The sequence below is a fragment of the Marmota flaviventris genome, chromosome 17 (assembly GCF_047511675.1).
Source record: "Marmota flaviventris isolate mMarFla1 chromosome 17, mMarFla1.hap1, whole genome shotgun sequence".
Classification (NCBI taxonomy): Eukaryota; Metazoa; Chordata; class Mammalia; order Rodentia; family Sciuridae; genus Marmota; species Marmota flaviventris.
The window spans coordinates 41,197,537-41,223,952 of NC_092514.1; the positions used below are offsets into that span (position 1 = coordinate 41,197,537).

The 26,416-nt window shown below is 39.7% G+C and overlaps 1 protein-coding gene across 2 annotated transcripts in view; it reads right to left on the bottom strand.

Moving 5' to 3' along the window:
- Window positions 1–24,268, bottom strand: part of Aatf (apoptosis antagonizing transcription factor) — a 107,731-nt gene extending 83,463 nt beyond the window's left edge. Inside the window, exons 1-4 of one of the 2 annotated variants that reach the window (XM_027950302.3) lie at window positions 24,025–24,268; window positions 22,814–23,005; window positions 20,310–20,738; window positions 19,576–19,713 (exon numbers count right to left, since the gene is read on the bottom strand). In XM_027950302.3, coding sequence (XP_027806103.1) covers window positions 19,576–19,713; window positions 20,310–20,738; window positions 22,814–23,005; window positions 24,025–24,115 — 850 coding nt within the window. In that variant the 5' untranslated portion in view covers window positions 24,116–24,268. The remainder of the gene's footprint in view (window positions 1–19,575; window positions 19,714–20,309; window positions 20,739–22,813; window positions 23,006–24,024) is intronic. The other variant, XM_027950303.3, reaches the window with a different exon arrangement.
- Window positions 24,269–26,416: the final 2,148 nt, after the last annotated feature.

A 26,416-nucleotide genomic window follows, 5' to 3' on the forward strand; every position in this document is an offset into this window, starting at 1 on the left:
AGTTTATAGCCATAGAAAAATATGCATACAAATTTTGTGGTAGCTTTATTTATAACAAACTGGAAAGAAAACAATCTATGGTATAGCCATACAATGGAATACTATTTAGCAACAAAAGGCAATGAATTCTATGGGGCTGGGGTTGTGGCTCAGAGGTAGAGCACTTGCCTACCATGCATGAGACATTGGGTTCGATCCTCAGCACCACATAAAAATAAAATAAAGATATTGTGTCCATCTATAACTAAAAAATAAATAAATAAATAAATGGCAATGAATTCATCACACAAGAAAGCATACAGTAAACCCAAAGTAGCCAGGGACAGTGGTGTATGCCTGTAATCCTGAGGGGTCCAGAGGCTGAGGCAGGAGAATTTCGAGTTCAAGGCCAGCCTCAGCAACTTAGCAAGGCCTGTCTCAAAATAAAATATAAAAAAGGGCTGGGAGGGGCTTGGATTGTAGCTCTGTGGTAGAGCCTTTGCCTAGCATGTGTGAGGCACTGGGATCGATTCTCAGCACCGCATGTAAATAAATTAATAAAGATCTACTGACAATTAAAAAAAAGGAGGGGGGCGCTGGGTATGTGGCTCAGTGGTTAAGCACCCCTGGGTTCAATCCCCAGTACAAAAAAAAAAAAAAAAAAGAAAAGAAACTCAAAGTAATAATGCTCTGTGAAAGATAAAACAGAATGGAAACTGTATGATTTCATTTATATAAAATTATGAAGTCAAGGGTGTGGCTCCATGGTAGAGCAACTGCCTAGTATGTGGAAAACCCTGGGGATTTGATCCCTGGCCCAGTGCAGTGGCACACGCCTATAATCGCAGTAACTCGGAGTCTGAGGCAGTAGGATTGCAAGTTTGAGGCCAGCAAATTTGTAAGACCCTGTCTCAAAAAAAAAGGGCTGGGGACGTAGCTCAGGGGTAGATTGCTTACCTCGTCCTGGGTTCAATCCCATACTGCAAAAAAAAAAAAGGAGGGGGAAAAAAAATAACCTATTTAGTGGTTGCCTACAGATGCTGAGGGGCAGGAGGGGAGGTTTCCAAAGATGGTGAGGAAATGTCTGGGGATGAGGAATATGTTCATTATCTAAAGTGTGGTCATGGTTCCACTGGTGTACACAGATGTCTATTATATATGAACATATGTGCAATTTACAATGTGTCACTTACCCTCAATAAGGTAGGGGGTTTTTTGGTGTTTTTTTTAAAGGCAATGGACAAATAATAACTAACTTAGCAAACCTAAGCAAGATGACTCTGGTGTTGGTAGTGAAGAAAAATGAAAAGCAATCCCACTTACATCCTGGAAACACAACCCCAGCCAACTCAGGAACTGGCAATGCCAGCCACCTTTAGAAGAAATGTAGGCAGGGCTGAAAATAATAGCTAGCATACCAGATGCCCTCCCTGACTTAAACAGAAGTTTAGAAGTTTGTCCTTTGAAGAGAATTTGGGTATTAGTTTTTTATTGCTGTGACCAAACTGACATAACACTTAAAAGGAAGAAAGACTTATTTTGGCTCCTAGGAGGAAGAGGGGACAAAGACCAAGGACAAGAAACACCCTTTTAGAGCACACACCCAGTGATCTACTTCCTCCAACTAGGCCCCCCCCCATCCTATGAATTCCACCATGTTCCTCTGTCATCAAATTATTAATCAATGAATTAATCCTCTAATGAGATCAGAGCCTTCATGAACAAATCACTTCCTGTTAGAGTCTGTAAACAAGTCAGGATGGCTCCTGGCATTTTGCCAGGGGAATGTTAGAGTTCATAAACAAGTCTGGATGGTGCCTGGCAAAATGCCAGAGGGAGTGGTTTGAGAAGTAACAAAAGTGAGCCATTAAGTGCAGAGATTCCTTATTGGTTGACTGATGTATCTAGTTTATGCTAATTAGATAAGCTGTGTGGAATGTATAAATACTGCTCCTGTCCTGCAATAAACGGCTCCCACTCTTGCTGTATCAACGTACACAAGTTGTTTGTCACCCCCCGGTTATTTTGCTGCAGCCGGACTGCGGCAACTTCCCACAAGTCCCACCTATGAACATTGCTGTTGAGACCAAGCCTAACATATGAGTCTCTGGGGGACACTTTTTACCCAAACCATAACAGATTTAAACAGAAGACCTCTGGAAAAGGGGATACCAAATACTGTTGGGGGCAAACACATATTAAAAACAGGGGAGATGGGCTGGGGATGTGGCTCAAGTGGTAGCACGCTCGCCTGGCATGCGTGCGGCCCGGGTTCGATCCTCAGCACCACATACAAACAAAGATGTTGTGTCCGCCGAAAACTAAAAATATTAAAAATTCATTCTCTCTCTCTCTAAAAAAATAATAATAATAATAATAATAAATAAAAAATAAAATAAAAACAGGGGAGAGCTGATGCACACCTGTAATCCCAGTGGCTTGGGAGGATCACAAATTCAAAGCCAGCCTCAACAATGATGAGGCACTATGCAACTCAGTGAGACCCTGTCTCTAAATAAAATAGGGCTGGGGATGTGGTTGAGTTCAATCCACAGTCCCCCGCACCAAAAAAAAAAAAAAAACCCAGGGGAAAAGCCAGGTGTGATGGCGCATACCTGTAATCCCAGTGACTCAAGAAGCTGAGACAGGAGGATCACAAATTTAAAACCAGCCTCAGCAACTCAGCGAGGTCCTAAAGAAATTTGGCGAGTCCCTATCTCTAAATAAAATATAAAAAAGGGCTGGGGATGTGGCTCAGTGGTTAAGTGCCCCTGGGTTCAACCCCCAGTACAAAACAAAACAAAAAGCAAAAAACAGGAAAAGGACTGAGGGTATAAATCAGTGGTAGGACACTTAACCAGCATGTGTGAGGCCCCGGGTTGCCCCTAACCCCCCCCACAAAGACCATAAGACAATGAAAGAAAAAAAAAAGAAGAGAAAAATAAGTTAAAAGTTAGAGAGATCCCCAGCCTACTCACTTCCTAGAATACTGGCAGCCAGAAAGGATACCAGAAGACCTTCAGTGATTATGAACCCATAAAAAAGCAAAGATCTAAGGATACTGACATTGAGGGCTCCCCAAAATGGCCCAGATAGATCACCTGACAGTGGAAACCATAGAGGAAACCATAGACAAAAAGTACCATCTAAACATACAAAGCTCCTAATCACCTTTTTGGTAGTATACGTTGAAAAATCAACAGAGAGCCAGGCACATTGGCACGTACCTGTAACCCCTGTGATTCAGGAGGCTGAGGCAGGAAGTTGGCATGTTTGAGGCCAGCCTCTGCAACTTAGCAAAACCTGTCTTAAAATAAAATAAAAAGAGCCGGGCATGGTAATGCACACCCATAATCCCAGCAGTTTGGAAGGCTAAGGCAGGAGGATCACGAGTTCAAAGCCAGTCTCAGCAAAAGTGAGCTGCTAAGCAACTCAGTGAGACCCTGTCTCTAAATAAAATACAAAATAGGGCTGGGGATGTGGCTCAGTGGTTGAGTGCCCCTGAGTGCAACCCCCTGTACCCCCCCAAAAAATAAATAAATAACTAAAAAGGGCTGGGAATGTATGAAATATGATATGTCAAGAACATTGTAATGTTTTGAACAACCAATAAAAAAAAATTAAAAAAATAAAAGGGCTGGGGATATAGCTCAGTGGTAGAGGGCCTTTGGGTTTAATCCTAAGGACTTCAAAAGGAATTAAAAAGAAAAAATATGGGGCTGAGGATGTGGCTCAAGCGGTAGTGCGCTCGCCTGGCATGCGTGCGGCCCCGGTTTGATCCTCAGCACCACATGCAAACAAAGATGTTGTGTCCGCCGAAAACTAAAAAATAAATATTAAAAAAAAATTATCTCGGGGCTGGGGATGTGGCTCAAGCGGTAGCGCGCTGGTCTGGCATGCGTGCGGCCCGGGTTTGATCCTCCTCCGTACCACATACAAACAAAGATGCTGTGTCCGCCGAGAACTAAAAAATAAAAATATTAAAATTCTCAAAAAAAAAAAAAAAAATTCTCTCTCTCTAAAAAAAAAGAAAAAGAAAAAATAATCAACAGACCAAAGGATCATCACATTTCTAAGAAAAATAATCTAAGTTGTTACATAGGGATTAAAGAAAAAGAAAAAAGCAGCTTGAAGGGAAAAAAGTATGCAGTAAGATACTTCAGAAAATATATATCGTGTGTATCCTTAAAGAAATAAGATCAAAATATGATAGAAGAAATTAAAAAAACTCCAGGGAAGGGTTTGAAAGGTGAGGAAATTTCTTGGAAAGTAGGGGGAGGGGTGGTGAAAAACTGAAGAAAGAAAAAGAGCCTACTCTAACAGCCTACCACCAGCCTACTACCAAAAAAAAAAAGGCTTTCCAAAAAAGTAAAAACAGAAAACAGTAGAAAGAAAGAAAACAAAACAATTAAAAAAAAAAATTCCAGGACCAAAAGATGAGTTTCTAGATTAAAAGATCTTCCAAGTATCCTGTATGACAGATATGAAAACAGATCTATATCAAGGTGTATCATCATGAAATTTCAGAATTCTGTTTCATAAAAACGAACTTTCCAAAAAGGGAGAAAACAAACAAACAAACAAAACCCCAGAAATCGGGCTGGGGTTGTGACTCAGCAGTAGAGCACTTGCCTAGCGTGTGCAAGGCCCTGGGTTTGATCCTCAGCACCACATAAATAAATAAAATAATTTTAAAAAACAGAAATTAAGAAGAAAAAAAAAAAAAAAACAGTACATCAGGAATCAGAATGGCTTCTGATTTGTCAATAGCAACTTTAGAATCTGAAAGGCAATGGAACATCCTACAGAATCCTATATGCAACCAATCCATCATGATGACATATTATTTTCAGGTAATTAAAACCTTTTAAAAAAAAAAATCACCTCCCTTCCACCCTTTCTCAGTAAGCAGTAAGAGGATGTGTATCACTAAAATATGAGAGTGGCCAAGAAAGATCCTGGAACAAAAAAACCACAGAAGCAAAAAGCTAAAGCAAGTCTCAAGATGACAGTAAGGGAGATTCCAGCATGACAATTGGTTCCTCAGAAGGTGAGGAGACCATATCAGGGTGAGTCAAGGATCTGGGAAACACTTCAGGAAGATACTCTGGCAAAATATTTGATGCAATTGATTTTTGTTTTGTTTTGGGTTTTTTTGAGACAAGATCTTACTATGTGCCCAGGTTGGCCTCAAGTGCATCTTCTGTCTCAGCTTCCTGAGTAGCTAGGACTAGAGGCCATCACACCTGACTTACAATAGAAATCTTTTTTTTTGTTTTTTTTTTTACGATAGAAATCTTGAGGGGAGATTTAGACAACTGGAGAAAGTTTGGGCTTGAATTATTACAGTAAAACTAAATAAAAATGTAATAATTACTAACTTTAGAAAACAAAATGATGAGTCAGGCACAGTAGTGCACACCTGTAATCCCAGTACTAGAAGCTGAGACAGGAGGATTGCAAATTCAAGGCCAGCCTGGACAACAGAGAAAAGACCCTGTTTCAAAATACAAAATAAAAGGGGCTGGGGAGGTAGCTCAGTGGTAGAATACTTGCCTAGCAGATGCCAAGCCCTAGCTTCAATTCTCAGTCCCATTAAAAAATAAAAACAGGGGCTGGGATTGTGGCTCAGTAGTAGAGCACTCGCCTAGCATGCACAAGGCCCTGTGTTTGATCCTCAGCACCACATAAAAATAAATGAATGGAATAAAGGTATTGTGTCCAACTACAACTAAAAAAATATATATTTTTTAAAAAAAATAAAAACAAAAACAAAAAAAGTGCATGGGAAAGGAAAAATAATCACAATACATAGACTATATGGCTCAATTATGAACAGTACTTATGTAGACATGATAATGTAGACATTGAATCCTGATTTAACCAAACTGGAACATATAACCATGAAGGAGCAAATTAGCAACATATTCAGAAAGTACATAAGACAGATAACAGACAAGAGCTAAATTTTCATTTTCATATTGGGGAGTCAACAGATAATGCCTAAAACTAAAAACCAGGTGGAAACAAACAATTTTAACTAGAAATATAAAGAGAAATTCATGCACTCAAAAAATACAATAAAATTATTGAAAACATAGTTGTGGCTTCAGAAAGTAGTCTAAGGCAAGGGATGGCACACACAAGCAGCAAACTTCTTTTTCTGACAGTTTTGGAGAATCATTTGACTCTTTATATGTATGTATAACTTGAATAGAAATTTAAAGAAAAGGAAAAAGTCCAAGATAAACAAAAAGCTCATGGTAACATGAACAACTCTAGGAACTAAAATGACTATAAAATAAAAAGGCTTTAAATAATTAAGTGCAGCGGCACACACTTGTAATCCCAGCTACTCTGGAGAGTAAGGCAGGAGGATACCAAGTTTGAGGACAGCCTCAGCAATTTAGTGAGTCTGCATCTCAAAATTAAAAATTTTAAAAAAATAAAATAAAATAAAGCTGAGGATGTAGCTCAGTGGTAGAGTGTCCCTGGGTTCAATCACCAGCACCATAAAACAAACAAACAAAAAAATCCACACAAAAAAATCATAATTTACTCTAAGTATAATTAATTATACAGAAAAGGAAAATTCAGAAAATTAAAAACCTCTCTGAGATTCAAACTACGATTGAAAAAAATTAAAGAAAAACTGGAAAGGCTGGTGTAAGCTTACAGGTAGAACATTTGCATAGTGTATGACAGGCCCTGGGCTTAACTCCCAGCACTTAAACAAACAAACAACAACCACCACCCCCACATGGAAATCCAACTCAAAATCCTGTGAACACAGACATAGAAAATCACAAAAAGATGAAAAATGTTAAAGAACATATAGGAGATACAATACCAATCCAGATTTAAAATCTAAGAGAGAGCAAAAGTAAATGAAGAAGAGAAAATTATCAAAGAAATATTAGAGATTTCCCCCAAAATTGAAGCACTCCAGTCTTTACACTAAAAGGATTCAGTAAGTATTCAACATAATTAATTTAAAATTACTTACATTTAGAAAACCAAGAATAAAGAGAAGATTCCAAACATTTTGTAGGAGAGCAAAAACAAGTCTACCACAAAGGAATGAGATTTGAGCCCACAACTACCTCTTCAATGCAAACACCTGGATGGAAGATAATACTAGGGCATGTGCTAGGGTGAATAAAGGTCCTGCAAGGCTACTTATATGCTAATCCCCAGAACCTGCGAATAGGGTAAAAAGAACTTTGTAAATATGTTAAGGATCTTGAGATGGAAAGATTATCCTGGATTAGCTGGGTAGGCCCAATGTGATTAATGATGTAGTGCAAATGTACAAGTCAGAAAAGGAAAGACTGGAGGGATGGAATTGCTAGTTTTTTTTGTTTGTTTTTTGTTTTTTTAAAGAGAGAGAGAGAATTTTTTAATATTTATTTTTCAGCTTTTGGTGGACACAACATCTTTATTTTATTTTTATGTGGTGCTGAGGATCGAACCCAGCACCCCATAAACCCATGCCAGGCAAGCGCGTTACCGCTTGAGCCACATCTCCAGCCCCGGAATTGCTAGTTTTTACAAGAGGAAAGGACCATAAGCCAAAGAACGCAGGTCACCCCTGAAAGTTAGAAAAGGCAAGGAAACAGACTTTCCTTTAGAGCCTCCAAGAACACAGCCCTCCACAACTGTAAGAAAATAAATTTGTGATGTTAGTCACCAAGCTTTTGTTGTTACAGCAACAATAAGAAAGTAACACAGGGCAATAATTTCAAACTCTAAGAAAGTAACGATCAACCTAGAAATGCATACAAAATCAACCAAATATATTGATGAAGAATAGGGCCAATCAATTTTTAACCTGCAAGAACTCACGAAAAGCCAGGCACAGTGGCACACACCTGTAAAGCCAGAAACTCAGGAGGCTGAGGAAGGAGGATCGTAGTTTGAGGCCAGCCTTAGCAATCTAGCAAAACCCTCTCTCAAAATAAAAAATAGATATATAAAAAGGGATGGGGATATAGTTCAATGGTAGAATGCCCCTGGGTTCAAACCCCAGAATCAAAACAAAACAAACAAAAACCCCCACAGAACTCAGATAATTTACGCTCCATATATGTTTGGCTACCTTCGATAAAGGAAGATAAAAGACCTAAAAGCAGTAGCACCATCCTAAAAAAGCATGAAAGGAAATCCCAAGAGTATAACCATGTATCACTTCCAAGAGAACAACCAGCTCAAACTGGAAAAACCTGACAGAACAGATGCATAATTTCACATTTGGAAAGAAAGACTGAGATGACAAACTGAGCTACAAGAAGAAAAAAAAAGAAAATTAGAAAACTTAAGAAAAAGTGATAATACATAAATAGTTCAAAACTAGAAAATTAAAATACAGCATGCTTTTAAACAACATATAGAGAGTAATAAAAGATCTACCTGAACTAGGAACCAGGAATGTAAACTAAACTAGGAATGTTTTTTGAGTACTCTGTAAGCCATGACTCTGAACACACAGGAAAAAAATATATAGTTTTTCCAATTCTTCCCTGCCTTATTTACATAGTAGTAGTAGTGTAATTTAGTTTATTGGTTTATTAGTTTCTAACTCAGTCAGTCAACATTTGTATAAAGCACTGAAGTCCTAGTTACAGTTGCAGGGCAGTGAGCAAAAAATGTAGTGGAATAACTATTTCATATCTTTCAAAGTTTTCCCTACTTCCTCCCCATTCCCACATTCATAATGACCTTGGTTTCTTCAAAAAAGAAAATGAAACAACCAAAGGAGAATTTTCACAGACTTCTTCCCATCTGTGTCTATTTATTTATGATCTTCCCACCTGTCACTACAGTTAAACTATCCACACTGTACCCTTTTGGTGCACTTGACCTATCATTGCTTACCTGCTCTTGGACACTGCTATAGCAGATGTCCTCTTCTGCATCACCAAGTTCCCCTCTGCTGGGTCATTCATATCAATATACAAACATACTGTTATCTCTCCCATCCTAAAAATAAACAAAACACCTCTCTTTTTTTTTTTTTAATACTCTCAGCCCTGATCTGTAATCCTTTTCTTTTTTTAATATTTTATTTATTTTTTAGTTTTCGGCGGACACAACATCTTTGTTTGTATGTGGTACTGAGGATTGAACCCGGGCAGCACGCATGCCAGGCGAGCGCGCTACCACTTGAACCACATCCCCAGCCCCCCCCCCTTTTTTTTTTAAACTCCTCATCCTCCACCATCTGATGTCTTATTTCTCTAGTCCTCTTTAAAGCAACATCTCTTGAAATAGTTGTCTATGCTGTCTTAGATTTTTTTTCCCATTTTCTCTTGAATCCATTCCAGTCAAACCTATATCCCTACCATGCCACTGAAACTGCTCTCAAGGTCACAAGATGACCACCACGTTGTTAAACGGTCAATTCTTAATCCCCCTCTTAGTTAACCTGTCAGCAACATACCACCTTTCACATCAGAGAAAAAGTAAATCATAAAAAAGGGCTGGGGATGTAGTTCAGCAGAATGCTTGTCTAGCATGTGCAAGGCCATGAATGAATTTGATCCTCAACATCAAAACAAAAGAAAGAAAGAAAGGAAGGGAGGGAGGGAGGGAGGGAGGAAGAAAAAAAGGAAAGAAAATAGAGACATGAACAAATTATCTAAAAGTACAGAAGCAAAAGAGAAACAGAATGAGACTAAATATAAGGAGTATTATCTTCCTGAACGCTTTTGTATTATTTATAATATTCATGTGCAGTTTTAATAAAACTATTTATAAATAGGCAATAAGTCATACACACAGACACACACAAAAAAAATAGAGAGCATATTATGCAGTAGTTAGGTTTTTTTTTAAATTTTTTGGCATTGGGGATTGAACTCAGGGGCACTTGATCACTGAGCCACATCACCAGCCCTATTTTGTATTTTATTTAGTGACAGGGTCTCACTGAGTTGCTTAGCGGCTTGCTTTTGCTGAGGCTGACTTTGAACTTGTGATCCTCCTGCCTCAGCCTCCCAACCTGCTGGGATTACAGGCGTGTGCCTAGATGCAGTAGTTAGGTTTTAAAGTCTGAGCATAAACAAAAATCAAATTCTGACAAAATGACTTGGAAAATTCCTTGACTATCCATTAAGTTTGTGGATGTGCTATTTCTCAGTAAGTTCAAAACTGCCTATTTTCCCCCTTAAACATAAAACATAAAGCTATTTCATCAATTAAATACATGATTATATTTAAGGAGCATGTCATACAAAGACTGCATGCTGTAACTTTAACTGAGGCAACAAAAGATTCTGCCTACCATGTCATGCTTACTCCAGGCATTCACTCACTGAATAAAATGGCAGGCAAAATTACTTAGCACCATAAAAACTGCTTCTCCTTCTCTTTTCCATTTGGCCAGGCACATATAGACAAATCTGAGATAATTAAATGTACACATCAAGAGCTACCATATACAATGAATGACATATACAGTTTGACTTAGAATACAGTGTAAAGAGTGTTCCTACTATGGCAATACCATAAGTTATGATTGCTTCATTATCCACCACATCACTGTCTTTTGTTTTTATGGTGTTAGAAATTGAACCCATGGCCTTGTGCATCCTAGGCTAGTGCTCTACCATGGAGCTATGCCCCCAGATCAGTAATGTATTTCTGCTAAAAAATGTTTCTGGTGCCAAAGACAATTCTCATTCCTAAGAAACCCAACTCCTAGGGACATAGCTTGGTTGGTAGAGTACTTGCCTCCCACGCACAAGGCCCCGAGTTCAATCCCCAGTACCACACAAAAAAAAAAAAAAAAGAAAGAAACCCAACTCCTAAACAGTAAAATGAATTTTCCAACCAGACTCATTTCAGGAGTTTTCAGCTGCCCTTAGCTTTCATGGCTCTGTGATCAAACAGGCTCATCTTTTCAAGGTAGGTGGAATCACTAAACAGGACTCTATATAACATTCTTTGGTCTGGGGGTATAGTTCAGTGGTAGACTTCATGGTCACCATGCTGGAAGCCCTGGGTTTGATCCCTAGGATCATGCCAAAAGAAAACAAAAAAAATCCAACACTCTTCTCCTGGTTCCATCAATTTGTTACTTTGGAAAAACATTTGCTCTGTGATCAACTTACTCTCCACATAATATAAATGCTTAGTGAACCAGAATGGACAAAGTAGTAGCTCAAAAGGAAACAAAAGTCTTCCTACACAGAACTCATTCTCTATAAACAGACCAAACAGTGTTTATATTTTAATGCTAAGTCAACAGGTATTATGTAAATATCACACAGACAGTTATCAAGAAATGATTGTCTTCATTTCCCACATATAGTTTAGGAAAAATAAGAGATCAATAACACCCTGTGGTGGCAGGAGTGTAAGAAAACAAATGTTACAGATGAGAATTTAAGTTGTTACAATTCTTCTAAGGGCCAATTTATTCCAAAAGCCTAAGAAGGAGTGGGGGGAGTACAATTCTTATTCCAGCAACTACATTTGCAGGGAATATAGATCTCGGCAGACCAATGCAGTATCCACTAGCTACACAGGGCTTTTTGTTTGTTTTTCTTTGTGGTGGTGGTGATTGAACCCAGGGCCTCCTAGAGCCTGCTAAGCACATACCCTGTCACTGAACTACACTACCAGTACCTACATGAGATTATTCTGCACTCAAAATTTAGCTACTACAGCCAGGCACAATGGTGCACACCTGTAATCCCAGCAGTTTGGGAGGCTCAGGCAGAAGGACTGTGAGTTCAAAGCCAGCCTCAGCAAAGCAACTCAGTGAGATCCTGTCTCTAAATAAAATACAAAATAGGGCTGGAATGTGGCTCAGTGGTTGAGTGTCCCTGAGTTCAATCCCCAGTACAAAAAAAAAAAAAAAAATCAGTCCAAATTGAGATACAGTGTAAAAAGAGTATATACTCAGGCCTGGGGTTGTGGCTCAGTGGTAGAGCACTTGCCTGGCATGTGTGAGACCCTGGGGTTGATTCTCAGCACCACATATAAATAAATGAATAAAATAAAGATCCATCAATGCATGCACATATATATGTGTGTGGGGGGGGGGGGGGGGAGAGAGAGTGTATACACTCTTTATTTCAAAGACTTAAGATAAAAAAGAGAATGCTGAATTATCTCATTAACACTTGTATACTGACTGCATATTAAAATTATAATTGTCATATATTGGGTTAAAAAACATTACTAAAATTAATAATTTCAATAAACCTGCTTTCTACATTTCTTAACGTCACCTAAAATTTTAAATTACACATATATTCTGCATTATATTTATATAGGACACTGCTACTTTCAAACAAATTATATAAATATGTATGTACAAGGATATTTTTCAAAACATACTTTTTCAAATTAAAAAAAAAAGAGAAAGAAAAAACAGGGGCTGGGACTATAGCTCAGTTGGTAGAGTGCTTGCCTTTCATGCACAAGACTCTGGGTTCAATCCCTAGCACCAAAAAAAAAAAAAAAAGAAAGAAAGAAACTAGAAACCTAAACATTCATCAATACAGACTGCTTAAATACACTGCAGTAAATCTATAAAATGGAACACTGTAGCCACTGAAAATACTCATGTATGTAAGTATACTGACATGAAATTATATATTAAGTAGAAAAAATAAGCTCACAAAATAGTTCATATTTATGGTTCCATTTTTTTTTTTTTAAGTGCAGGTGGTGCATGACTATAATCCCAGCAACTCCAAAGGCTGAGGCAGGAAGATCCAAACTTCAAGACCAAGCTGGGTGTGGCAGCGCATGCCTATAATACCAATGACTCAGGAATATGAGGCAGAGGATCACAAGTTCAAAGCTAGCCTCAGCAACTTAAGGAGGCCCTAAGCAAAAAAAATTTTTTGGGCGGGGGAGGTACTGGGGATTGAACCCAGGAGCACTTAACCACTGAGCCACATCTCCAGCCCTTTTTTACATTTTATTTAGAGACAGGGTCTCACTGAGTTGCTTAGGGCCTCAATAAATGGCTGAGGCTGGCTTTGAACTTACAATCCTCCTGTCTCAGCCTCCCAAACCACTGGGATTACAGGCATGCACCACCACACCTGGCCAGTAAAGCTATTTTTAAAATAAGGCATTGGGGTGTAACTCAGTGGTACAGAGTGTACTTAGCACACAAAAGGCCCTGTGTTGGATCACCAGCATCTCAAAAAAATGAACACAAATTTTAAATAAATGATAACTATCAGCTGAAACAAAAAGCTCAGTCTTACCCCACAGATGAAGCCTGCAGTAAATAAGGGTCCTTATGCCTACACAATGCTACACTTGGAAAAGGTTGCAAAGCACCTATCTTTACCCCAAGCAATACTTACACCCATCCCAAGTAACAGAATTGCAGGGTTCCATAGATCATGAGAAATGTGCTATGAAGCCATAAAGTTTAATTGAGAGAATTCTGAAATAGGGCTTCAAAGATTTGCCACCTAAGGCAACTATAATTAAAAAGGGGGGAACAGATTTCATTGACAATATTGGTTGCCTACAGGATAGGGAACTGAGAGGGTGGTATACAAGGGAGAGATTTTTGCCGTATAATATTTAGTATCTTTTGAATTTTTAACCCATGAACATACTGCCATTTTAAAATAAATAAAATTGAGCCAGATGTAGTGGCACATGCCTATAATCCCAGCAACTCAGGAGGCTAAGGCAGAACTACAAGTTTGAAGTCAGCCATCACAACTTGGCGAGAACTTCCGTAACTTAGCAAGACCCTGTCTCAAAAAACAAAAACAGCTGGAGATGTAGCTCAGTGGTAAAGCACATTTGAGCTGAATCCTCAGTACCAAATAAATTAATTAACTGAATAACATTTAAAATCTAAAGTAGAAACATTATCTATTAAAGCTCCATGACTGCTGGGCATGGTATCTGTAATTTCAGCAACACAGGAGGCTGAGGCAGGCAAGTTCAAGGCCAGCCTCAGCAACTTAGTGAGACCCTTTCTCAAAATAAAATAAATTTAAATAAAGAAAAAAACTCAACAATTCCTGCTGACTTACTCAAAATTTAAAACACCATTCTTTAAAGTGTCTATTCCATGCTGAGGCCAAATTAGCATTAAAAATGTTAGTCTATTCAAGTCAAAGTAACTTAGGTTCTCAGGGACGGGCCAGAGAGATGAGGGGGTGAATATGAATTAGAAGTAGAAAGATGAGGGGAGCAAAGAAAATATACTTTATTAATGGTAGGATCTGTTTTAAACTCTTAGGCAAGTAAAAAATTTTAACACTTCCTCTGCATTTATGTTACATTATACTGTGGTCCTGGATGTTTTGCTTACGGGAAATATCAAAATGTCAACCATTGTTTCCACTAAAGGTCTTTAATGATATTGCATTTTAGACCTGTAATGAAACATGGTGCTCACTGCAGTTTGTAATGCATCTCATTAAATACATTAATAACATGCAATTCACTAAAAGGTCAACTTATTATGGTGAAAGTTTAGCTTTTCTTTAATCACTTTATTTCAAGTTATAGAGCAAACTCTGAAAAAGACACTAGAAGAGTGCCTGTTACAGAAATGCTCTCAATTCTCCCACCCACCCAAATCAGTCATGCTTATTACAAAATTACTGAGCCAGGCATGGTGGCACATGCCTGTAATCCCAGCAGCTCAGGAGGCTGAGGCAGGATGATAGCAAGTTCAAAGCCAGCCTCAGCAACTTAGCAAGGCCTTAAGCAACTCAGCGAGACCCTGTGTCTAAATAAAATATTAAAAAAGGGCTAGGGATATGGCTCAGTGGTGAAGAGAGTGCATGAGGCCCTGGGTTCAATCCCCATTACAAGAACAAAACAAAACAAAACTTACTGTTATTTTTTGTTTGTTTGTTTTTACAATACTGGGGGTGAACTCAGGGCCTCATGCATACTAAGCAAGTGTGCTGTACCACTGAACTACATCCCCAGACTATTATTAATGTTCCTATGTGGGATGATGGTTATCAAGATTTTTTTTTTTTTTTAAATTCTTAAGTTTTAGACATATAGGCTGAAAGATTTACTGGTAAAACCAGAGGTTATCTGTCATTTTCTCCAAACAATCCAGAAACAGGAGAAGCTAGTATAAGTACTGATAAAATAAAATTGGCTATGAGTTAACTGTTTAAGTGGTGATGATATACAGGGATTCACTCTACTATTGTTTCTGTTTTTAAATAGATTTGATACAGTCCATAGTGAAAATTTTTAAATAATTCATACAGAGATTTCCATAGTAATTTGCCTTCTTCATTACATATTATTGCCGTCAACATAAAAGGCCCACCTCCTAATAATAAAGAATTTGTTAAAAAGAAAGAGCAGAAAAGCTAACCTTATTGGAAAAGTACTTTGGCATGGAATATCCCTTAATTTTGTTAAGATTTACATGACTTACTACTTTTATAGCCATTAAAATATCAAAGAATGGTTGGATGTAGTGGCACATGTTATCCCAGCAGCTTGGGAGGCTGAGATAGGAGGATGGCAAGTTCAAAGCCAGCCTCAGCAACAGCAAGGTGCTAAGCAACTCAGTGAGACCCTATCTCTAAATAAAAAAACAAAATAGGACAGGGAATATGGCCCAGTGGTCAAGTGCCCCTGAGTTCAGTCCCTGGTACCCCACTCTCCCCCCTCCCCTGCCCCCCCCCAAAAAAAAATCAATGTATTTTTTGTGTGTGGGTACACTACTGGAAATTGAACCCAGGGGTGTTTTACCATTGAGCTACACCCACAGCCCCCTTTTTTACTTTTTTTATTTTTTGGTACCAAGAATTAAACCCAGGGGCACTTAACCACTGATCTCCAGCCCTATTTTGTATTTTATTTAGAGACAGGGTCTTAACTGAGTTGCTTAGGGCCTTGCTAAACTGCAGAGGCTGGCTTTGAACTTGCAATCTTCCTGCCTCAGTCTTCTTGAGCTGCTAGATTACAGGCGTGAGCCACATCACTGGGCCCCTTTTTTATTTTTGAGACAGGATCTCAGTAAGTTGCCAAGGCTGGCCTCGAACTTAGGATTTTCCTGTCTCAGCCTCCCAAGAAGCTGAGATCATAGGCATCTTTTTAAAAATGTCTCTGAAATCACTTCATGGTCCAAGAGCTCTAATTATCAACATAATAACTCCAAGGTAACTAGGCACTTAGTGCATGTATTGGAGAAGCAGAAAGAGAAGAAAACATTTGTTTGATTTCTAAAAAGTGAAGTTCAAGGAGCTAAAGGTACAATGACTTGGCATTCAGGAGTTTACTGTGCTAGAATATAGCTAGAAGTCTGCTGTTTTAGAAGCTATAGTTAAGGACATGAGAGTAAATAGTAGTACAAGGAGAATATATATTAAGAAAACACAACCCAAGGACAGGATTTTAAATGCAATGAAGTTACAGTGAGAGGGTAAAAGAAAAACATGAGAACAGATCAGAAAGATAGGAGAACCCAAATGGCATCTGTAGTATCATCAAAGCCAAAGGGAAATATTTCAAGGTAAGGTAAATGCTTCAGGACGGCAAGAATGCAGCTTGACAATAAGAAAATCTTCAGCCACCTTTCCATGGTATTATGAGAGGTCAAAACCAAATTATAAGTACAGACTATAACACTACCTACCTTCCAGAACAAATAGCTAATATAAATATAAATTAATTTATAATTTAATTTAAATTATACAGAGAAGCTGAATACTAATAAAAAGTTTAAAAACCACTGAAGACAATGGGGATGATGGTTAGTTACACTGATGACTATTTACATGAACATTGCCAAATGCCTTTTAGCAGAAAAAGATAATACTAATACCTAACATTAATGGCATCATGTGTGTCAGACATTGTGTTAATACTTTATATTGATTGTCATTTAATCCTCATAACCATATTATCCCCATTTTATTATGAAGTAACTTGTCCAAGGTCACAGAGCTAATCCACTGCTGAGATGGAATCAAAACCCAGGTAGTCTATCCTGTAAGACCAAACAAATGAAGAGATTTAATTAAAAACAGTAAGTTCCAGTGTTTCTTCTGAAGTTGGTATAAATTTAGCTTATATTCCATATCAGCTAGTTATCTAACATGGTATAAACTGGCAATCCAGAATAATGTAGCCAAGCCAGGCATGGTGGTGCACACCTGTAATCCCTCAGCTCAGGAGGCTGAGATAGGAGGATAGTGAGTTGAAAGCCAGTCTCAGCAAAAGAGAGGGCTAATAAGCAACTCAGTGAGACCCTGTCTCTAAATAAAATGCAAAATATACAAAATAAAGCTGAGAATTAAAAACAAGATTAAAAAATAAATAAGTAAATAAAGCTGGAGATGTAGCTCAGTGGTTGAGTACCCCTAAATTCTAGGTATTAGCTCCCCATCCTCTCAAAACGTGACACTAAGCTTTTCTTTCTTCTTCTTCCACCACAAGCCACCCTGTCAAATTAATAGGCAATGTCAGATTAACTGAGTTCACCAATGAGGCAAAGAGGCAACTAATTACATACTAAAAAAGATAGACTAAAATGATTGGAAATATTATAAAATAAAAGTTAATTGATCAATGGCTAAAGGAACTAAGTGGTATCCAAGAGTAAGAATGTGTCCATTAATGCTAACCCTTGAGCTACCTATATTTTAAGATAAATTTTTTTTAAAAAAAGAAAAAACTCAAGTAAGACTAATAATGAACAACAAAATGGAAAAGACCTTTATCATAAAACATTTAAGATATGTAATCCAGAGCAGTTTAGACCTCATTCAAAGGCATTCCAGAAATTAGGATACTAGGGCATTAAAAATAGCAGAGAAGTGCTCCAAAAATCTCAGAAAATGTGAAACCATCAATGTATCATCTCTTTTTTTTTTTTTTTAATTTTTTAATACTTATTTATTAGTTTTTGGCGGACACAACATCTTTGTTTGTATGTGGTGCTGAGGATCGAACCCAGGCCGCATGCATGCCAGGCGAGCGCGCTACGGCTTCAGCCACATCCCAGCCCCTGTATCATCTCTTTTGAGGAAGAAGGAAAAGCTGGGGCAGGGGTATAAAAGACCCACCCTCACAATAGATACAGGAGGGTTTTAGAAGGATTGCCCAGACTTTTCACATAGAAAACAGATTTCAAGCATGTCAGGACACAAAAACTAACAACTGGACCCTAGGAAGTCATTCCAAATTAAACCTGATATTCTCCTATACACTAAACATTCACAAAATTCCCTTTCCTAGAAATCCTATACACATACTTTAAACGGTTTCAAGTGGTCCCACGTAGAGACAGATGTCAAATTAGATATCCTCCCAAGGTCCCTTGCAATTCTTAACTCCATAAGATTTTTAAAAAATTTTTGAGACAAGGTCTTGCCATGTGACCTACCCTGGCCTCAAACCCCTGGGCTTAAGGTAACCTCTTCCTCAGTCTCCCAGGCAGCTGGAACTACAGGTGTATGTCAGCAGACTTGGATCTCAGTTTTTGTTTTGTTTTGTTGTGGTGCTGGGGATTGAACCCAGGACCTCGTGCATGCAAGGCAAGCACTCTACTAACTGAGATCCCCAGGGCCTTGTGCAAGCAAGGCAAGCACTCTACCAACGGAGATCCCCAGCCCTGGATCTCAGTTTTAAAGAGCAAATGAAAATACTAAGTCCAAGCATGCAAATACAAAATAGTGATTCCAACCACAGAACACTCACCCCAAATCTCCCTATGCCCAGTCCTTCAGTGCCACTGAGCACACAGGAGGCAGTGTGGTGCAGAAGAAAGTCTCCTAGATCATGAGGCACAAAAGCTGGAGTTTTGTCTCTGCCATTCATGAACAAGCTCTGTAACTTTGGGCAAGTCATTTTCTCTAGGCCTCAGTTCTCTCATCTGTAAAATGAGGGAATTTGGAATCAAATAATCTCTAAATTCTTTTTCTCCCTAGAATTCTTCTGACTTTATAGCTCAGTATTTTTTCCCAAAACTTATTCCTCCCTCTGCAGACATCACTTATCCTCACTTTTTGCCACCCAAAGGAAGATCTAAGATCACTTTAGCATGTTATTCTAAAAAACCTCCCAAAGGCAGGCATCTTTTAAATACATGATACAAACAACTTGAATGAACTGACTTTAATCATTCATACTCTGCCTTTTGTTCTACACCAGTGGGTTTTCAAATAATATTCCCTAAGCATTAAAGAAATAACTTAAAAGCCAGCATGGAGACTGAGGCAAGAGGATCACAATTCATTGCCAGCCTAGTGAGACCCTATCTCAAAATAAAAAATAATAAAAAGGGCTAGGGATGTAGCTAAGTGGTAGAGTGCCCCTGAATTCAATCTCCAGAACCCCCGCTCCAAAAAAGGAAGCAACTGTGAAAGCAAGGGGAGAATGGGGACAAGAGCAGACAAGAAGAAAGTGGATTAGATAAGGCTCAAGCAACCAATCCATTTTAATCAAAAGTGTCATTTGATGAATGGATCATAATGCTATTTTTAGAAGAGTAGAAACCACTGTTCTATACCATAATATCATTAAAATAAAATATTCTCTTTTTCCTTTACATTTATCCCAATATATCCCAATGTGCCTCAGTAGTTGCTTCTAAATATCCCAATATGGGATAAGTAATCTTACTATTTTTTAAGGCGCTGGCAAACTCTGGGCCACCTTTGTCCTTGAAAACAGGAAAAACATCTGGTTGAGGCAGCTGATTGGTTGTCAACAGAGCTTTTTGTAGTTTGATCCTTCCTTCCAAGAGCTGGTCCCACAGTGCTAAGAAAGAAGAAAAGAGGACCCCACCTCTGAGTTATAAAATATTCTGGAATAAGGATAGGGGAGGGACAGGAAATCATACCAGTCTCTAAGCAACACAGCTTTATCAGTTTCATGCCATGGAAACACTCTTTATTTTAGAAAATAAATTCCATATCTTGGAAGCAAATATTTGCTATAAGAAAGGGAAATCTAAAGCCCAAGGAAAGAAGAAAACACTCTCTTCTTCAATCTTCCACAGTTGCCACAAGTACTAGAGCAGAACCAGCTAAGCAGCTCAGTGCAGAAACGGCTGGCTAAGCATGGTGGAACAGGGCTTTAGGCCTTTGGGTAAGTGAGGCATGTCACAAACTAATTGGAAGAACACCAGAGAGACAGACCAGCCAAAATCAAACAAAAAAAAAGTTGCCAAAATGCATATACTTTGGGGCTGGGGTTGTGGCTCAGTGGTAGAGTGCTTGACTAGCATGTGCGAGGCACTGGGTTCGATTCTCAGCACCTCATATAAATAAATGAATAAAATAAAGATCCATCAACATCTAAAAAAAATGCATATATTTCTGAAAAACAAGTAACCAATAATACCACATACAGACCTATCTGATTTTTCACTGCTCTTCCTTTCTCCACTTCCTCAGAAACCTTGACACTGGAGAAGGTCATCACCACACCATCATCTTCACTGCTCTTGTCTCCAGCCCTGTCTTCCTCACTCTCACCCTCCCCGTCTTCCTCGCCGTCACCTTCTTCCATGCCACTCTCTTCCTCTCCATCTTCTTCCTCTTCACTGCTCCCAAGGTCATCCATTCCCTTGGCAAATTTCTCAAAGTCACTAATGCTCTGGAAACTGAAGCCTGGTGTTTCTGCAGAGAGGCTTCTACTCTTCTTCCTCCCTGCCAGACTGCTCTCTCCATTGTCCGCAGAATCCTGTTCCTCAGCAGTACTCGCGTCATCCTCATCAGATTCCTCAAGACCCAGTCCCTCTGAATCTCCATCTCCAGACCCTTCCTCAGGTATTTCATCATCTGAACCAGATGGGAGGGAAAAAAGAAAAAAATGGGCGTTACCTGAAGAAAAACACCAAGCCATATCTTTTTCATTTCAACTGAAGAACTTGGCACCTCATAGGGGGAAAATTTTATTATGGTACACAATTAAACAAATATTTATTACTACTAAAATGCTATAAATAGAACATGGGTCTAACTCTAAGACAATATTCTACAAGGAAGAATTAAAAGTGCTTTGACAAAATTTCAATAACCATAAGGAGAGACAAATATTAACTCTGGTACAAGTGAATTTAGGAAGACTATAAGGAAGCTGGGTGTGATTACATATGCCTGTAATCCCAGCTACTCAGTAGGCTGAGGCAGGAGAATCATGAGTTCAAGGTCAGACTCAGCAATTTAGCAAGACCCTAAGCAACTCGGCGAAACCCTTTCTCTAAATAAAATTTATAAAGAGCTGGAAATGTGGCTCAGTGGTTAAGTAGCCCTGGTTTCAATCCCCAGTATCAAAAAATGAAATAAAACAGATATACGTATACTTAAAGACACAGACAATGCTGTCAAACATAAATACAGAATGGGCATGGTGGCATACATTCACAATCCAGCAACTCAGGAGGCTGAGGGAGAAAGATCGCCAAGTTTGACAGAAGCCTCAGAAACTTAGCAAGACCCTGTCTCAAAATTTAAGAAAGAGTTAAGTACCCCTAAGGTTCAATCTCTGATACCCAAAAATATATAGATGCATATACAAGGTCCTGAGTTCAATCCCCAGCACTGCAAGGAATATACATACTTTTATAAATACAAAAACTAAGTGCAAAACCATCAAATAATCTTTTAAATTCTTTAAATGTACACCATTTCTGAGACTAAGAAACAAACAACACAGTGGTTAAGTGTTTAGAACTTGAGCTGGGTACACGCCTATAATCTCAGCTACTCAGGTGGTGAGGCAAGAAGATCACAAGTTCAAAGCCATCCTGGGCAACTAAGCAAGATCTTGCCTCAAATTAAAAAAGGGCTGGGGATGTAGCTCAGTGATAGAGCACCCTTGGGTTTAATCCCTTGTACCACAAAAAATTTAAAAACACTACAGAACTTAGAATCAGACTGTCTCTTCTGAATCATGGCTCTTCCTCTTAAAAACCATATGATTCTGAACAAGTTATTTAACTAATTGGCCCCTCACTTTCTTCATCTGTAAAATGGGGATAAATAATAACAATGGAGCTACTGAGAGTACTAAATAAAAAGATACAGGTAGCAATAATGGTGACAATATTTTTTGAGGATATACTGTATTCCAGGCTCTCAGATCTACAGTGGATGACATGTGATGAGAGTTCTACAAAATTATCATATTTGTCTCATGACTGGTCCCTTCATCAGTCTCTAGACAAAGAATATGAAATGAGCTTATCAGAAGCTCCCAGAATTACATCAAGGACTAAATCATAGATATCATAACCCAAATGATAGTTTTTTTTTTTTTTTTATGTTGTCTGTGGATTCTCAATATGGCATTCCTGACCTCCCTAAAGGAAAACAAATGGTATCCTAAATAATCACCATATCCAGCCCCTTTTTCCACCATGAGCAACTTACAATTATTTAAAACTGTAAGCTCATATCCTCCCAACTTTTTTACAGGGAAGAGGGAAGCATTATGTTATTCTTACAAGGACAAAATATGAGTTTCACAAATAACTAATACTATATACTTGTCAATATAAGACCTGAAAAACAAAAGGGAAAGGGCCACAACTGAGCCAAACATGCTCATTAGATACCATACTTCTTTGACAAATAATCCTTTCCAGTATGCATTACCTTTTCTTTCACACCATTTTAGGGTGAACCATTAATATGAACCTAAATATAGCAACTTGATCACTCTGGGTTTTAGATTCCTGGTGAAGTGAAATGAAGAAACCTCTAGATCCTTTCCAAATACCAAATCATTGCTCTCTTCTAACAGATAGAGACACACAGATTTGCAGAGCATCAAAAATTAAAAGAAAAAAGAAAAAAAGATTTATCCTGAAGAATTAGGGAAGAAAGAGCTCCATGCAAATAAATTCACTCACCAGATGAACCTGGCAAAGTCAGCTCCCAATGGTCTTCCTTCCAAGCTTTTCTAGAAGTAGTCTTGCCAGAATATCTTTTGTCTGTGTCCAATAGGCAGGTTGATGCCAGTTTTCTAATACTACCCACTGCCTGGAAATCACCTTCTCCATCTTCCCCTTCATCAAACCTGTCAATCACTCTGGCAGCAGTGGCTGGGAGAGGGAAAAGTAATCAGAGTCTCAGGTTAGGAAGAACATTAATAAGACCTCTGTTAAACTCTTTCAATTCATACTCCAATGCCCTCTACAAAAATCCCCATCAAGTTCCAGAAATAGGGAACGCATTACTTCTCCAGGTAGATCACTTATCTTATTGATGTTTCTAAACAGAAGGCTGACTCCTTCTAATAGTGAATACATATCTATATTTATATTTACTATCTTGGATCCTGTAAAATTAGTCTAATTCCCCTTGCATGTAGACACCGACTCCAATATCTTAAATCAGCCATCAAGTTCTATCTTCACTCCACCCCTCTTTCGGAGAGTTTCCTTCTCCCTATCCTGGCTCAACAGCCCCGGGTTCCTTCAACTGATATTCCTAAGGCACGGTTCAGACTCACATTTATCCCTCATTATTATCCCTTCCTCACACTTCTCTGACCTAAGTCTAAAGCAGGATTATTCCCAGCTAGACCTTGAACATCCAGCTTACAGAACAGTGGTATGTTGTCAGCCCCCGAGCAAGCATCTTGAGACCTAAAGAGGCTTAAACAGAATCAGGGAATACTACTTTTTCCTTCGTTCTCCAAGCAAGTTTTTAGAGGCGGCCTGACTTCAGACAACAAAAAACAAAAACTGATGAGCACTTCTTCCACCAAAGGTCAGTGCCCGTCAGGACTTCCTGAAAGATAATTTCCAACCTGCTACCGGCCTGCTGCCACACTCTGGTTTCCTCCAACAGCCCTCTCGACCAACTTTAACCAGCTCTTGGCTGGAGTGGTGGGGATGAGTCCGGAACCGCCCACCCACTGGGACACCAAATCTAGAGGGCAGGTCGAAAGAAGCCGAAGTTCTCCTCCCGAGTCCGGGGGCAACCCTCGAAGGAGGCAATTTTCCTCTAAAAGAGTAGGAGAGGCGGCGAGTCACGGCTGCTAACCCCTCACACGCCACCCCGATCCCCGCCAGGCAGAGCCCACAGCTCGACACGTGGCCCGCCTGTCAGGCCTCACCCTCCTCCGGGTCGGCCTCTGGATCCGCCTCTCGCGGTCGCGGATTCAACAACTGTTCCAGTTGCAGGGCCAGGGGCTGCGTTCCCGCCATCGTCACCAGGTCCGGGTCCGCGCTGTGTACGTGAACGTGCGGCCCAAGCCCCTGTCCGAACGCTCTATCCCAGGCCAGAAGCTCTCGGTCAGACACTCCTCCGCAACACAGCCAGGGACCGCGCGGAGCCTGGCGCTCAGCTCCAGATCGGCAACTTCCGGGAGACGCGCGCGGGAGGGGGCGGGGCCTGCAGTGTCACTACGGCGTTGCTAGGTTGAAGGCGGAAGCGCGCGGAAGGCTTAAGGGACTGTGGCCCTACGAACGCGTGTGCGCGTGCGCGTGCGTCGAGGTAGCGTGTGGAGAGGTGCGGGAGCGCGCGGTGGCACGTGACTGCCTCTGGCTCGGAGCGTTGATTGCGTTGCTCGCAGCCCTTGTGCCCTTGCACAAAATATGCCTCAAGCTTTGTGTGAGGTTCGTTTAAGAATAAAGCGTAGTGTAACCGTGGCCCACGGTGGCTGCTTTGGGAAGAAGGAAACCTTGGGTGCGTACTCACAGAGGCATGCACTGGGACCCAAAAGAGATTTGGCTTTTCATAATTTAGAGGAATCTGAGTCCGGGAATACGCTTCCCACTCCTGGGTGGCTGGGATATGGAAATCCTATGTCAGGGATGTATATGTATGTGTAAGTGGAGGCAAACTACTGGGTTCTTTATAAGTAGGAATAATTAGGAATCACTATGTGCACAAATAGAGATGGTTTCTGTAGCTTCTCCAAGCAGTCTTGCCTGAGCAAGGAAAAGGGGTGAAGTGGGGATTATTCTAGTGCACGTTCGGTATTTGATATCTTTACTACTTAGAGATGAAGGAGTATTCAGACACCTGAAACTGAGGCATAAATGTGAAAATTTTTTAAAAATCTAAAAAACTCAAGTTCACTTTTAGAGGGGTAGACTCAAAATATAAAGACAATAGAACAGATATAATTGCACCCAGACACATGGAAAGATGCAGCCCCTTTACAATGTCTTCTCTTCATTGAGCTTTCCCTGACTGCCCACTATGTGGCAGGCACTGCTAGATGAGATACAAGATGAGTAAGTTAGCTTCTCTACCACAGTGATCAGCCTAGGGGGACAGACAAACATGTAAACATAAACTGCAATAAAGAATGATAAGACTGACTAGACTACAAAGTGATCTATCCTTCCAGTATCTGTTGGAGGTCACTTGCAAAGACCTAGAACCAGCTAAATAGAAAAACTGCCTCAAAAGGATCCAGAAAAAAAGACATTAGGGATGCACTAAGAAAGGGAAGTGCCTCTTCTTGAGTACTGTCTGAGCCAGTTAGACCCCACAGCTGAACAACCTGAGCAGCTTTTAGGTCCCCAATGTCTCCTATGTCAGAACCCAAAGTCTTCGTATACCCCCAGATCAAGCAATGTCCCCACATCCCTGTTCTATGTGGCTCTTCAATGAAGTCAACCATAGCTGCAGAGAGTAAGGAAACCCTGTCTTAGGGTAACCCCCTCAGATAGGGAAGGGAAAGAAGGCCAGGCTATGCAAGGGAACGCAGATGAAGAAAACCTCTTTTTGCCATCTGTGAGAAGACTCAGGCTATGAGTGCAAGTTTTGGTTTTTAAATGTATCCTGTATAATTTCAGTCTTGTACCTGCATCTTCTAGGCCTCTAGAGCAAAAATATGCTCTTCAATTTTCCACAAGGTGCTATTACTCTGGCTTCAAAAATGTTTCCTCCATTATACATTTGGAAAATGAACTCCCCCAATCCCATTCCCTTTCTATTTGGGGCACTAATAGTGCTTAGAAATCTGGTCTTCCAGATAGAGAGAAAGGAAAAAAGGGAGAGGGAGGTGAGGCAGGGTAGAGACCTCCTCTAAATATCAATCAAAAAGGACACTGGTAGCTCATATGGGGCTGGGCTGGGCAAACACTCAGCAGAAAATGCCAAAGACCTGCTTAACTACTTTCCCTTCTCTGTCCTACTCTCTATTGACTTGGGAATTCTTTTTAGGAAAGAATCAAGAGCACTCCTGTCGTACACATTCCCAAAATGTTTTCCCCTGCTTTCTTACCCTATACTGAGAGTAAGAAATTAGAAGAAAGAATTCTAGGACTTCGGATACAACTGAGAGAAGTTAAGACATAGGCTTAGAAGAGAAACCTCTCAAATGCTCCATCTGAGGGTCCCTCCCTAATTGCATTTTAGTTTCTTGAGATGTGGAGGAAGGGCTTCCATATCAAGATGGGTGGGGTGGGGGTGGAAATAGAAGGTAGACTAAAGGAGGGAATGTTTTAGACTATACCTCCCTGGAAGAAATTTCCACCTCTGAGTGCTCTAGA